General features: G+C 40.9%; 1 protein-coding gene across 1 annotated transcript in view; it reads left to right on the forward strand.

The window, feature by feature from the left end:
- bloc1s1 (biogenesis of lysosomal organelles complex-1, subunit 1) overlaps positions 1-13,579 on the forward strand; it is a 123,823-nt gene continuing 110,244 nt past the window's right edge. Inside the window, exon 1 of the mRNA XM_059956045.1 lies at positions 1-139. Within this exon, the coding sequence (XP_059812028.1) occupies positions 79-139 (61 nt within the window). The 5' untranslated portion in view covers positions 1-78. The remainder of the gene's footprint in view (positions 140-13,579) is intronic.

Genomic DNA, 13,579 nt, shown 5'->3' on the forward strand with positions numbered 1-13,579 from the left:
GTGCTCTCGCGAGATCTGGGGCAAATTCCTGTTTAGAGACGGAGCAGAGCTCCTTCTCTTCAACAATTTGTCTGCAGTATGTTGTCCCGCTTACTGAAAGATCACCAAGCTAAGCAAAATGAACGCAAAGAGCTACAAGGTGAGTTCAAATGTTTATTTTTACATCATTAAACGAGAGCTAGCTTTAAGTATTTAACTGCTGCGAACAAGCCTGAGATCGAGGCCCATGTCTCCATGGAGACAGTTTATGTCTTATGCTGATTGGTCCAAATTGCCCCTGGATCTGCCTATATACGAAGTGTAGCCGCAAACTTCTGGTTCTGATTTGTGGATTCAGCTGTTCGTCATAGCATCATAAGATTCCATTTTTATATTTTGAAAAAAATCCAAGGGGTGTGCTGCTGAATAGGTCTGCATGAGAGGTTATCCACGTGTAATAAAATATGACTTCCCTTTTTTGTTCAGTCAAAATTCTGTCAAATGAACTGCATACTTTGCAGACATCAGAGAATGCAGATGCTGAAATCTGCACCAAAAGGTGGAGGAACTCAGTGGGTTCTTCAGCTTTTTGGTGTGTTGCTACATACTGTACCGAAGCAAATTTACGTTCATTGCATTCCACTTGATTGTTCAAATTTGCGAGCAACATACCTAATGAGTTCCTCCAGCATTTTGTGTGTTGCTCAGATTTCCAGCATCTGCAGATTTTCTCTTGTTTGTGGTTTGATACCTAATATAAACCAGCTAATTAACTAAAGCTGCTTTAACTATTTCATTAAGCATGACATTCTCTGTTACAATACTTGAAAGGCATTCATCTCATATTTCTCATTTCAATAGAAACTCTTAAAATTGATAGTCCCTATATGTTGATTCAATGAGACAAATGGTTCATCCCTATTCATATCAAAAAACAACATTTTAGTGATCTCTGAAATTTTCACTTCTCAGATTTATTATTGAAATTCTTTTTTGTATTTTTCAATTCTCGTGGAGCCCATGGCTGCAGTGGCCTGTCTAGATCTGGGTAGTGAAACTGGTCACCCACTGAATGCTAGAACTTTGACCCAGTCGCTGGTTTGTCGAGATTTATTGTTACCTTTGCTACTGTATTCTCTTCCGCTAGTTGTGAAATCCCAAGTAATGTGACTTTAATTACTTGCATTCATGCTTTAAATGGAATTGCTAATTTGCAATTATTTAGAATTTGGAACATCTAGCTGTCAAATGCCCTATATTTCATCTGGCGAGGGAGTTTTCCACCATCATCCTGGTGGCCATGTCGGTTCCACCTCGGGCCAACATCTGGCAGGCACTGGAGGAGCTGAGCAATGTAATCAGCAGGCATAAAACAGCAAACCCTGATGCCTTCCCTATCTATCATTGTGGGAGATTTCAACCAGGCAAGCTTGAAGAAGTCTCTGAACAACTACCATCAGCATATTTCACTCGAGGAACCAGAGGAGCCGACACGCTTGACCACTGTTATACCAACATCAGGAATGCTTACCGAGCCATCCCAAGCCCACACTTTTGAAAGTCTGATCATCTGGCTGTACTTCTACTCCCAGCGCATAAGTAGAGACTAAAGATCATAGCATTAGTGGTGAGGATCAAGTGCTTACAGGAGTGCTTTGAGTCAATATTCAAGTATTCATCATCAAGTCTGAATGAATACATCACAGTTGCCACCAACTTCATCAAGACCTGTGTTTGAGAACGTGCCAAGCGTACCCAAACCAAAACCGTGGATGATTCAGGTCTGCGGAGGGCTAGAACTGTGGCATTCAAGACTGACCCAGAAAATATACAGGAAGTCCAGGTATGACCTGCGGAATACTATTTTAAGGGTGAAGAAACAAATCTGATTGAGGTTAGAGACAGAATCGAATACACGTCAGTTCTGGCAGGGTATGCAGGCGATTGTTTTCTACAAAGTGAAACCTAACATCATGAATGGCTGTGATGCTTCATTTCCACATGAGCTCAGAACCTTTCATACACACATTGAAAGGGAGAATCAAACTGCATTTGTGCAAATCCCTGCAGTACCTGTTGGCCCTGTGATCTCTGTCTCAGAGGCTGATGTCAGAACACCTTACATGAGGGTGAACCTTTGCAGGCCCTGATGGTGTACCTGGTGGGATCTGAAAGCCTGTGCCAACCAAGTAACAGGGTTGTTTAAGGACATTTTCAAGCTCTCACTGCTGCATTCGGAGATTCCCACCTGCTTCAAAAGGGCAACAAATATACCAGTGCCCAGGAAGAGCAGTGGGAGCTGCCTTAACAACTATTACCCAGTGGCACTCATATCTACTGTGATAAAGTGCTTTGAGAGGTTGGTCATAGCTAGAATCAACTCATGCCTAAGCAAGGACCTGTTGAAATTTGCCTATTGCAAATTTAGGTTGATAGCATATGCAATCTCACTGGCTCTCCATTTGTCCTTGGAGCACCTGGACAATAGTAATACCTATGTCAGGCTGCTGTTTATTAACTACAATTCAGAGTTCAACCCAATCATGCTCCCGGTTCTAATCAACAAGTTCCAAAACCTGGGCCTCTGTACCTCTCTCCAAAACTGGATCCTTGACTTCCTCACCAGGAGACCACTGTCTTTGCAGATCAGAAATAACATCTCCTCCTCGCTGACAATCAACACTGGCGCACCTCAAGGATGCATGCTTAGCCCACTATTCTACTCTCTCTACACCCACGGTTGTGTGGCTAGGCACAGCTCCCACACCATCTATAAATTTGTCAACAACGCAATTGTTGGCAGAATTTCAAATGGTGATGAGAAGGCATAGAGCTGATTGAGTGGTGTCACATTCCATGTCAGTAAAACCAAATAATTTATTTGTGGATTTCAGGAAAGGGAAGTTGAGGGAACACACACCAGTCCTCATTGAGGGATCAGAAGTGGAAAGAGTGAGCAGTTTCAAGTTTCTGGGTGTCAACATCTTTGAGGATCTTCCTGCTCCCAACATACATAGGAAGCACGACAGTGGCTATATTTCATTAGGAGTTTGAGGATAATTGGTATGGCACCAAAGACTCAAGCAAATTTCTATGTCTGTAATGTGGAGAGCATCTTAACTGGTTGTATCACCGTCTGGTATGGAGGGCCAATGCACAAGATAAGAAATAGCTGCAGAAAGTAGTAAACTCAGCCATCTCTATCATGGCCATTAGTTTCTCTAGCATCCATGACCCCTTCAAAAGGTGATGTCTCAAAAAGGCAGTGTCCATTATTAAGGACCCCGAGCACCCAGGACATGCCCTCTTCTCATTGCTACCGTTGAGTTACAGGAGCCTGAAGACACACATTCAATATTTCAGGAACAACCTCTTCCCCTCTCATCAGATTTCTGAATGAACAATGAACCCATGAACACTACCTCAGTATATTTTCCCTCTCCTTTTGCACTGCTTATTTAACTTAATTTTTTTTTTATTTATACTTACTGTAATTTATAGCTTTTATTATTATATATTGCAAAGTACTGTTGCTGCAAAATAACAAATTTCATGACATATGCCAGTGATACTAAACCAGATTCTGATTCACACCTGGATGTTTTTATTCACCCACGCTGTTCAGCATTTTTTCATCATGTGTATGTTCCCATTCCTTGTTTGGTAATACAGGCATATCTGCAGTTATTTGCTTATTTGTCTATCAAAAAAGTGTTTTTTAAAAATCTTGCAGTCCACCATGTTATTTATTACAACATTTATTTTTGTATCAGCAGCAAATTTTTGATGCTGTGCTTTTTAGGCCTGAGTATTAAGTATTTATCAAGTGGGCTGAGCACAACTTTGGGTTTACTCCACTTGCAATTTTTCAACATTAGAGCAATATCCATCAACCCCAGGTCCTGTTTCAAGTTCAAGTTTAATTGTCATTCAACCAAACATGAATACCTATGAATACAGTCAAACAAAACTATTATTCTAAGACCAAGGTGCAAAACACAGTACTAACAGTCATACATAGCCCATGGCAGGGATAGCACATATAAGATAGCAGTAAAATACAGTCACACACACAAAAAACATAGTCCAAGTCCCTGACTCTATGAATGTTGCAACAGTCTGCAGTCAAACACAATACAGTTGGTCTTCTGCTAACCGAACACTTCCTGTTATTCAATCAGCTTCCTTTCTGGTACTCTGGGCTTGCATATGGTACTGACATATTCTCTGGGGAAAACTGCTCTGCTGGTGCACCAAGATATATGCATTGCTTCAATTGCAGAATCAGAATTTGATTTATTATCATTGACTTAAGATTTGTTTTGTGGCAGCCATACAACCCACAGAATTAAAAGTTAATATAGATTACAAAATTTAATAATAGTATATAAAAAGGAATAATGGTGTTTATGGGTGGTGAACATTCAGAAATCTGATGTTGGATGGAAAGAAATTGACAGCCATGCATTTCCCTTGCTGCTGCTATTAGTTCTTGTTTTCCCTCCCTGAACATTTCTCCTACGCGACCTTACTCTTGGTAAGGTTTTTGTCCTCTGGCTATGTCACCACCTGTGAATAAATGTCAAATTTTGTTTGACAGTTCCTGAAGCACCTTGGGATGTTGTTGTTGGTTCACCACTGTGGCACACATTGCTGATTATGTGTGTAATATGGTTTTATGACAGCCTTCAGTAAAATAAAAAGGATGTTTGGATCATCTGTTTGTCTCTGGATGTTTTATAGATTTCCATGTTTCTGTACTTACAGCACCAGCACTACCTTTCTTGCTGAATGCTTTTTTGAGTATAATTTGGTGCAACATTTCCATTGAGACCACTAGCCATCTCTTAGTATCTTTCCTTTCAGTTAGTCCTGACGAAGGGTCTCGGCCCAAAACGTCAACAGTGCTTCTCCTTATAGATGCTGCCTGGCCTGCTGTGTTCCACCAGCATTTTGTGTGTGGTGTCTGAATGTCCAGCATCTGCAGATTTCCTCCTGTTTGAACTAACCATCTGTTGCTTTAAAGTCTTCATGACCTAGCTTCATAGCTAGCTCGTCTGACTTTTTTAACATGGATCCACTGACACATACACCTCGTCCAGTTACAATGGAAAACCATTGATTGAAGGCCACTTCAACATCTGGATGCTTAGCTTCATGCTTTTGATTATGGGATGTTCCCTGTTGTCCCTCGTATAATGTCCATTCTTTCTCACAGTTTTATCTTGCAGATGTATCAAGCATGTTATTGTAGATTTCAGCGCTCCAGTTATCTCTGCCAGCTGATGATGAGTGGTGTTGGGTGGATGGCTTTTAATTTGGTCCAGTAGGGTATTTTTTCGACTAGTGTCATCTTTTGATGGCACGAGTCTCAAAAAAATTTTGTTAATATTTTTTTTAAAAAAAGCCAAAATGATCAAAAATCACTGCTTTTTGAATTGGTGTCCATTGGCCCAAGTGGATAAAATAACAGTTGCAACTGTGTACTCTAAGCACAGTGTAATGTCTAACAGCCACACAACTGCACGTGACTGACCATCTCCTGCCCCAATTAAACGAGATAGTTTCCCAAATAAAACAAAGGGAATCCCAACTATTTTCTCAATTTGTTTTTGTTTTTTAAGAGTTGTCCCTAATAAGTGGCTGTCCCAGTTAATGGATTGCCCAATTAACCAAAATCCACTGTAATACATTCCTTTAATATGTCCAGTCTAATATCCTCCCCACCGGTCACCTTTAATACCATAAAGCCATGGGAGCAGAATTAGGCCATTTGTCTCTTTGAGTCTGCTCCACCATTCCATCATGGCTGATTTATTATCCCGTTCAGTTCCATTCTTCTGCATTCTCTGTGTAACCTTTGATGCCCTGACTAATCAAGAAAATATCAACCTCCACTTTAAATATACCCAAAGACGTGGTCTCCACAGACATCTGTGGCAATGATTTCCACAGATTCACTATCTTTTGACTAAAGAAATTCCTCCTCATCTCTGTTCTAAAGGGATGTCCCTCTATTCCAAGTCTGTTCTCTCTGGTCCTAGACTTCCCTCGCTATAGGAAACATCCACTCTATCTAGGCCTTTAGATATTTGATATGTTTCAGTGAGATCCTCCCTCATTGTATTCTAGTCCTCTTGAAATTAATGCATTTGCTTTCCTTACTACCAACTCAATCTGCAAATTAACCTTTAGGATATCCTGCTCGAGGACTCCCAAGTCCCTTTGCACCACTGATTTTTGAATTTTCTCCCTGCTCAGAAAATATTCTACACCTTTTTTTCTTTCTATCGAAGTGCATGACCATACACATCCCTATGCTACGTTCCATTTGCCACTTCTTTGCCTATTCCCCCAAGTCCTTCTGCAGACTCCCTGCTTCCTCATCAGTACCTGGCGCTTCACCTATCTTCATATCGTCTGCAAACCTGACTAGAAAACCATCAATTCTGTCATCCAAATTATTGACATATAATATGAAAAGAAGCAGTCCCAACACCGACCCCAATGGCACACCACTAGTCACAGGCAGCCAACCAGAAAAAGCGCGCTTTATTCCCACTCTTTGCTTCCTGTCAGTCTGCCAATCTTCTGCCTATGCTAGTAATCTTTTTTGTCATCCCATGAGCTCTTGTTAAGCAGCCTCATTTGTGGCACCTTGTCAAAGTCCTTATGAAAATCCAAGTAAACAACTTCCACTGACTCTCCTTTGTCTATTCCACCTGTTATTTCCTCAAAGAATTTGAACAGATTTGTCAAGCAAGATTTCCCCTTAAGGAGACCGAGTTGACTTTGGCCTATTTTATTGTGTGTTTCCAAGTATTCTGAAACCTCATCCTTGATAATGGACTCCAACATCTTCCCAACCAATGAAGTCAGGCTAACTAGCCTATAATTTCCTTTCTTCTGCCTCCCTCCCTTAAAGAATGGAGTGAAATTTGCACTTTTCCAGTCCTCAGGAACCATTCCAGAATCTAGTGATTCTTGAAAGATCATTTCTTTCAAGTAATGAAGAAGATGGCATCAGTGAACAATGCGACCATAGGTGACACCCTTCATTCAGTTCACAAAACTGCTTCTTTTAGTTCTTCTTTCAAATACGATTCTGCTACTATTGGAAGCTGTGATTTACATTTTGATGGTGTGTTTTTGGGCTGATTGAGCAATCTGGCACTTTGCTGTCTCTGAGGGAGTTCAGTGAGGTTTCAAGCAGCGTGTGCAGCCTGGAGGACAAGAAGGCTGGATCAACTCCACTGCTTGTCAATAAAGCATTGAGCAAGCTTGAAATCAACAAGGATGAGATTGGAAGATGAGCAGGTGTTCAGCACCATATGTCTGCATTTGACCTGTCTCTGTTGCTCGCTGCTCGCTGTTCCCAGAGGAAGATAAGATGCATTTGACCAGTTTCTCTCTCTCTCTCCCTCTTGCTTGATGCTGCTGGACAATGTTGCTTGAGTCTTTGATCTTGGGCAAGGTTTAATCGACCTGGTTTGTGGATTGGACTCTGTAGTTTATGTTATAATGGGTTTCTGGTTACTCCTTTTCTTTAATTGCTATTCTGTGCGATTTTGATTGGGATGGACTGGCTCTGTGGCCTGCAGTCAATGAGCGACACAGTACCAAATTGAATTGAACTGAACTGAACTAAACAGAACGTTCCTAGACTGTTTCACTGACTTGATGTTTTATATTCTGTGTTTTTCACTAGTTTTTTGTCATTTGCACAATTTGTTCTTTTATTTGCACGTTTGGTGTTTGATGGATTCTTTGAATGGGTTTCATGGTGTTTCTTTGTTTCATGGCTGTGGGAAGATGAATCTCAAGGCTGTATACTGCATACATACTTTGATAGTAAATGTACTTTGAATCTTTAATGCCTCCACAATTTCTTCAGCTACCTCCTTTAGAATCCTGGGTGTAGTCCATCAGGTCTGGGTGAATTAACTATCTTCAGACCTTTCAGCTTCCCAAACACCTTCACCTTAGTAATAGCACCGCACTCATTTCTGGCCCGAGACTCGAATTTCTGGCATACTGCTACTGTTTCCACAGTGAAGACTGACGCAAAATACTTAAGTTCGTCTGCCATTTCTTTGGCCCCATTGCTACCTTTCCAGCAGTTCTCACCTTTCTTTTACTCTTGATATATCTGAAAAAAACTTTTGGTATCCCCTGTTATATTATTGACCGGCTTACCTTTATATTTCATCTTTTCTCTCTATGGCTTTTTAGTTGCCTAACCTTGTTTCTAAACACTTTCCAGCAATTTTTGCTATATCATGTGCCTTCTCTTTTGTTTTTATACTGTATTTAACTTCCCTTATCAGTCACGGTTGCCTCCTCCTTTTAGAATACTTCTTCATCTCTGTATCTATTCTGCGTCCTCCAAATTGCTCCCTGAAACTCCATCCATTGCAGTTCTGCCATTACCCTGCTAGTGTCCACTTCCAATCAACTTTGCCCAACCGCTCTCTCATGTGTCGGTAATTCCCTTTACTTCACTGTAATACTGATATATCTGACTCTAGCTTTTCCTCTCAAACTGCAGGGTGAATTCTATCATATTATTATCACACCACCCCCTTTGCTTACCTGCCTGTCCTTTGAAACAGTGTGTATCCTTGCAGGTTAAGCTGCTAACTATGATATTCTTTCAGCAATGATTCAGTGATACCCACAACGTCTTACCTACCAATCTCAAAGGGTGCTACAACGTTATCTACCTTATTCAGTATACTGCATGTATTGAAATCTAACACCTTCAGTCCTGTATTCATCTCCCTTTTCAATTTTGCCCCCATGTTACACTTCAACTCATCCCACTGACTGCCATTTTTCCCTATTATCGACTTGTATACCAAACGCCCTACTCTCAGCCCTATCATTCCAGTTCCCTTCCCCCTGCCCAATTAGTTTAAACCCTCCCCAGCAACTCTGATAAGTCTGCCTACAAAGATAATGGCCCCTCCCTCAGGTTGGGTGTAAGTTGTTTTTTTTGGTACAGATCATGCCTTCCCCAGAAGAGATCCCAGTGATCCAGAAATCTGAAACTCTGAACCCTACACCAATTCCTCAACTACACATTAATCTGCAACTAATCCTCACTGGCACGTGGCACAGGCAGCAATCCAGATTAGTAGCCTGGAGGTTCTGCTTTTCAGCTTTCTACCTAACTTCCTATATTCTCTTAAGGACCTCTTCCCTTTTTCTACTTAATGTCATTGGTGCCGATATGTACCATGACTTCTGGCTATCCACTCTCTCCCTTTAGAATGTTGTGGACCTATTCCAAGATATCCCTGACCCTGGCACCTGGGAGGCAACATACCATCCAGGTCTCTTTCACGTCCACAGAATTGCCTGTCTGCTCCTCTAACTATGAACTCCCTTATCTCTATTGCACTCCCCTTCTGCCCCCTTTCCCTTTTGAGCTACAGAGCCAGACTCAGTGTCAGAGATCTGGTCACTGTGGCTTCTCCTGGTAGGTTTTTGCCCCAACAGTATCCAAAGTGCTATACTTATTGAGGAGAATGGTCACAGGGTACTCTGCACCGGCTACCCTTTCCCTCTCCTGACAGATAACTGCATTGTGCAAGGAGTTGAAAATGACTACCTCCCTGAAACTATCTGTCACTTCCTTGTTCTCCCATATGAGCCTAAGGTCATCCAGCTGCAGTTTCAGTTCCTTAATGTAGTCTCTAAGGAGCTGCAGCTAAATGAACTTAGTGTAGATGTAGTTATCAGGAAGACTGGAGGTCTCCCAGCATTCCCAAATTTTGCATGAAGAACATACCACTAACCCTGGACCCATTCTCATCACATCTATGTACTAATAGACAAAGAAAGAGAAAAATAAACATACTAGAACTTAGAGCTTCTGCCTGTTCTCACCCAAGCTGGTTGAGCCAATGCCTGTCCACTCTTGCACCGTTCACTCGAACAATGGCCACTCCGCATACACCTCACTTCTTTTTATTGGCCTTTGCCAAGAGCTTGATAGATCATTAACATTACAGCCCACAGAAAAGTCCCAAAAGGCCCTGAGTTTTGCGTGCTTATTGGCTTGCTGGGTGCATACAGCACTTAAAATTTAATTTCAGATGCACTGTGTTCATGCTTTGCTCTGTACCTGTAATGATTTGCAGATTCGGAGCTTGGTCTTCTAGTAAATCATGAGGGATTTAGTGGCTTACTTTTCTCAGCAGCATAAATCTGTCTGGGCCCATTTCTCAAGTTAAAAAGAGTAAAAGGAATAAAGCACTGAGATGCTGGACTTTGACCCTGTTTGCAAACAGTGCTCATTCCTTGGAGAATTTCTAGCCTGAGTAGAAAGCTACTGTCTGAATTGATGGAGCTTTTAAATTTTTTTCTGTCTTTTCATGGTCAGAATATCATGAATATTGGTTTCTCTGACTGCACAAAACACCATTACCACTGGCGCCCCCAAGAATATAACTTGGCCCTCAAACATTTCTTTGTAACGGCAATGCCTTTTAAAATCATCTGAGATTAATAGAGCAGTTTTGAAAACAACAAAGTGGTATTTCTTTAAATTGGTGTTTCCACCTCCTGACCACCATTAATCAATAATTGTCATGGAGACTTTACAAGTTGCAGAAGAAGTTTGTTATTTGTTTTTCGCTGGTGTTAATTCATCACGTTATAAAGTAGTCCAACTGTAAATGTGGGAAATATAATTGAACTTTCAAATTGCAACTAGCTTATTACATAATAATCAGAATCAGGCTTATTGTCACCGACATTAGTCATGAAATTTGTTTTACTGTAGCAGCTGTACACTGGAGGCATAACACTACTATAAGTCGCAATAAAAGTAAATAAATAATGCACAAAAATAGTGAGGTAGTATTCATGGGTTCCTTTCAGAAATTGGGCAACCATTCAGAAATCTGATAGTAGAGGAGAAGAAGCTGTTCTTAGAATGTTTGAGTGTGGGTCTTCAGGTTCCTGTACCTACTGCCTGATGGTAGTAATTAGAAGAGGGCATGTCTTGGATGGCAAGGGTCCTTAATAATGGATCCTGTCTCTTTGAGACATGGCTTTTTGAAGATTCCCTAATGATGATGACACTTGTGCTCGTGATGGAGTTGGGTGACTCTACAGCTCTCTGAAACGCCTTGCAGTCCTGTGCATTGATACCTCCTTGCCAGAATGCAACCAGTTAGAATGCTCTCATCTGTACATCTGTAGAAATTTGCTCGTCTTTGGTGCCATACCAAATCTCCTCAAGCTCTTAATGAAGTATAGCTGCTCGCACACCTTCTTCATGGTTGCATCAATATTGTAGGCCCAGGATAGATAGACAATAGGTGTAGAAGTAGACCATTTGGCCCTTCGAGCCTGCACCACCATTTTGAGATCATGGCTGATCATCTACTATCTATTTTGAGATCCTCCGAGATGTTGACACCAGGAACTTGAAACTGCTCAACCTTTCCACTGCTGACCCCTCAACGAGGATTCTCCCAACTTCCCTTTTCTGAAGTCCGCAATCAGTTCCTTGGTCTTGCTAATGTTGAGTATGAGATTGTTGTTGTGATGCTACTCGACTAGCCTGTTTATTTTGCTCTAATATGCTTCCTTATTGCCATCTTAGATTCTGCAAACAACATTCGTGTTCATTATAATGTTTCCTAATTTTTTTTTTACTGCACACTTACCTCTTTAGTTGCCGGTGATTAAATACTGTTTACTATTTATGGATCTTATTTAACATCACATCAATTGGGATCTTTTTAATATTTTTGATATAAAACAAGAAGGCATCAGCATATTACATTGTGAAGGAAAGACATTTACAAAAGAAAAAGAATTATGGAACAATTGAGCAGGAGTTTGAGGAGGGTTTTGAAAGTGAAGGCAAGGTGGTCCAGGAAAGGATCAATGGTTAGGAATGAAAGAGCAACTATGCTGATGGACTTTAAAGCAAGATACATATATAGGTTAGATCCAGCAGAATCGGGGTTTAATTGTTATATCTCTTGTACAAATAGTATACAATTATGCTATAGTTCCTATGTGATTGTGTGGGTTTATAGTCTGTGAGCTGTGTAAAGGTGCTACATTGTGGTAGCACCTTAACCCTTAATACCATTTTTTAAAATCTATTATAAAAGTGGCAAGAATATCTGGAAAACTATAGAAGTTCTGTGCTTTGAAGTTAATGCTATGAATTTTTGTACATTCTGCCTAAATGGAGTATTTTTGGAAAAAAACATTTTGAGCTTCATCATATAGATCTAACATCCTGAAACCAGGCCATTTGGACAACATATCTAATATTTCCACAATTCCAACATTGGAATTAAAGCTGAAGTTAGTGTATTTAGGGATATGTTGCCCTGATTGACATTGGCATTTGTTTGTAAATGTAATTGTAGGTCACAGTAAGTATGTCACTGATACTCAGGATAATGGGAATCGTAAACATAACCATATAACAATTACAACATGGAAACAGGCCATCTCGGCCCTTCTAGTCCGTGCTGAACGCTTACTCTCACCTAGTTCCACTGACTCACACTCAGCCCATAACCCTCCATTCCTTTCCTGTCTGTATACCTATCCAATTTTACTTTAAATGACAATACTGAACCTGCCTCTACCACTTCTACTGGAAGCTCGTTCTACACAGCTACCACTCTCTGAGTAAAGAAATTTCCCCTTGTGTTACCCTTAAACTTTTGCCCCCTAACTCTCAACTCATGTCCTCTTGTTTGAATCTCCCCTACTCTCACTGGAAAAAGCCTATCCACATCAACTCTATCTATCCCCCTCATAATTTTAAATACCTCTATCAAGCCCCCACCTCAACCATCTACGCTCCAAAGAATAAAGACCTAACTTGTTCAACCTTTCCCTGTAACTTAGGTGCTGAAACCCAGGTAACACTCTAGTAAATCTCCTCTGTACTCTCTCTATTTTGTTGACATCTTTCCTATAATTCAGTGACCAGAACTGTACACAATACTCCAAATTCGGCCTTACCAATGCCTTGTACAATTTTAACATTACATCCCAACTCCTATACTCAATGCTCTGATTTATAAAGACCAACATACCAAAAGCTTTCTTCACCACCCTATCCACATGAAATTCCACCTTCAGGGAACTATGCACCATTATTCCTAGATCATTCTGTTCATCGGCAAAATAAGAAATTTTGCAGATGCTGGAAATCCAAAGTAACGCAGAATGCTGGGAGAGCTCAGCAGGTCAGGCAGCATCTATGGAAATGAATAAACAGTCAATGTTTTGGGTGGAGACCCTTCATCAGGACTGAAAAGGAAGGGGGAAGGTGCCAGTATAAAAAAAGATGGGGGGAGGGGAAGGAGAATAGAGAGAAAGTGATAGTGAAGCCAGGTGGGTGGGAACTGTAATGGGCTGGAAAAGAAGGAATCTGACAAGAGAGGAGAGTGGATAATGGGAGTCAGGGAAGAAGAAGAAGGAGGGGTGTTGGGGGAGGTGATAGGTAGGTGGGAAGAGGTAAGAGGCCAGAGTGAGGAATAGAAGAGGGGAGGGATTTTTTTTACTGGAAGGAGAAATAGATATTCATGTTATCAGTTGGAGGCTACTCAGA

The sequence above is a fragment of the Hypanus sabinus genome, chromosome X1 (genome assembly GCF_030144855.1).
Source record: "Hypanus sabinus isolate sHypSab1 chromosome X1, sHypSab1.hap1, whole genome shotgun sequence".
Classification (NCBI taxonomy): Eukaryota; Metazoa; Chordata; class Chondrichthyes; order Myliobatiformes; family Dasyatidae; genus Hypanus; species Hypanus sabinus.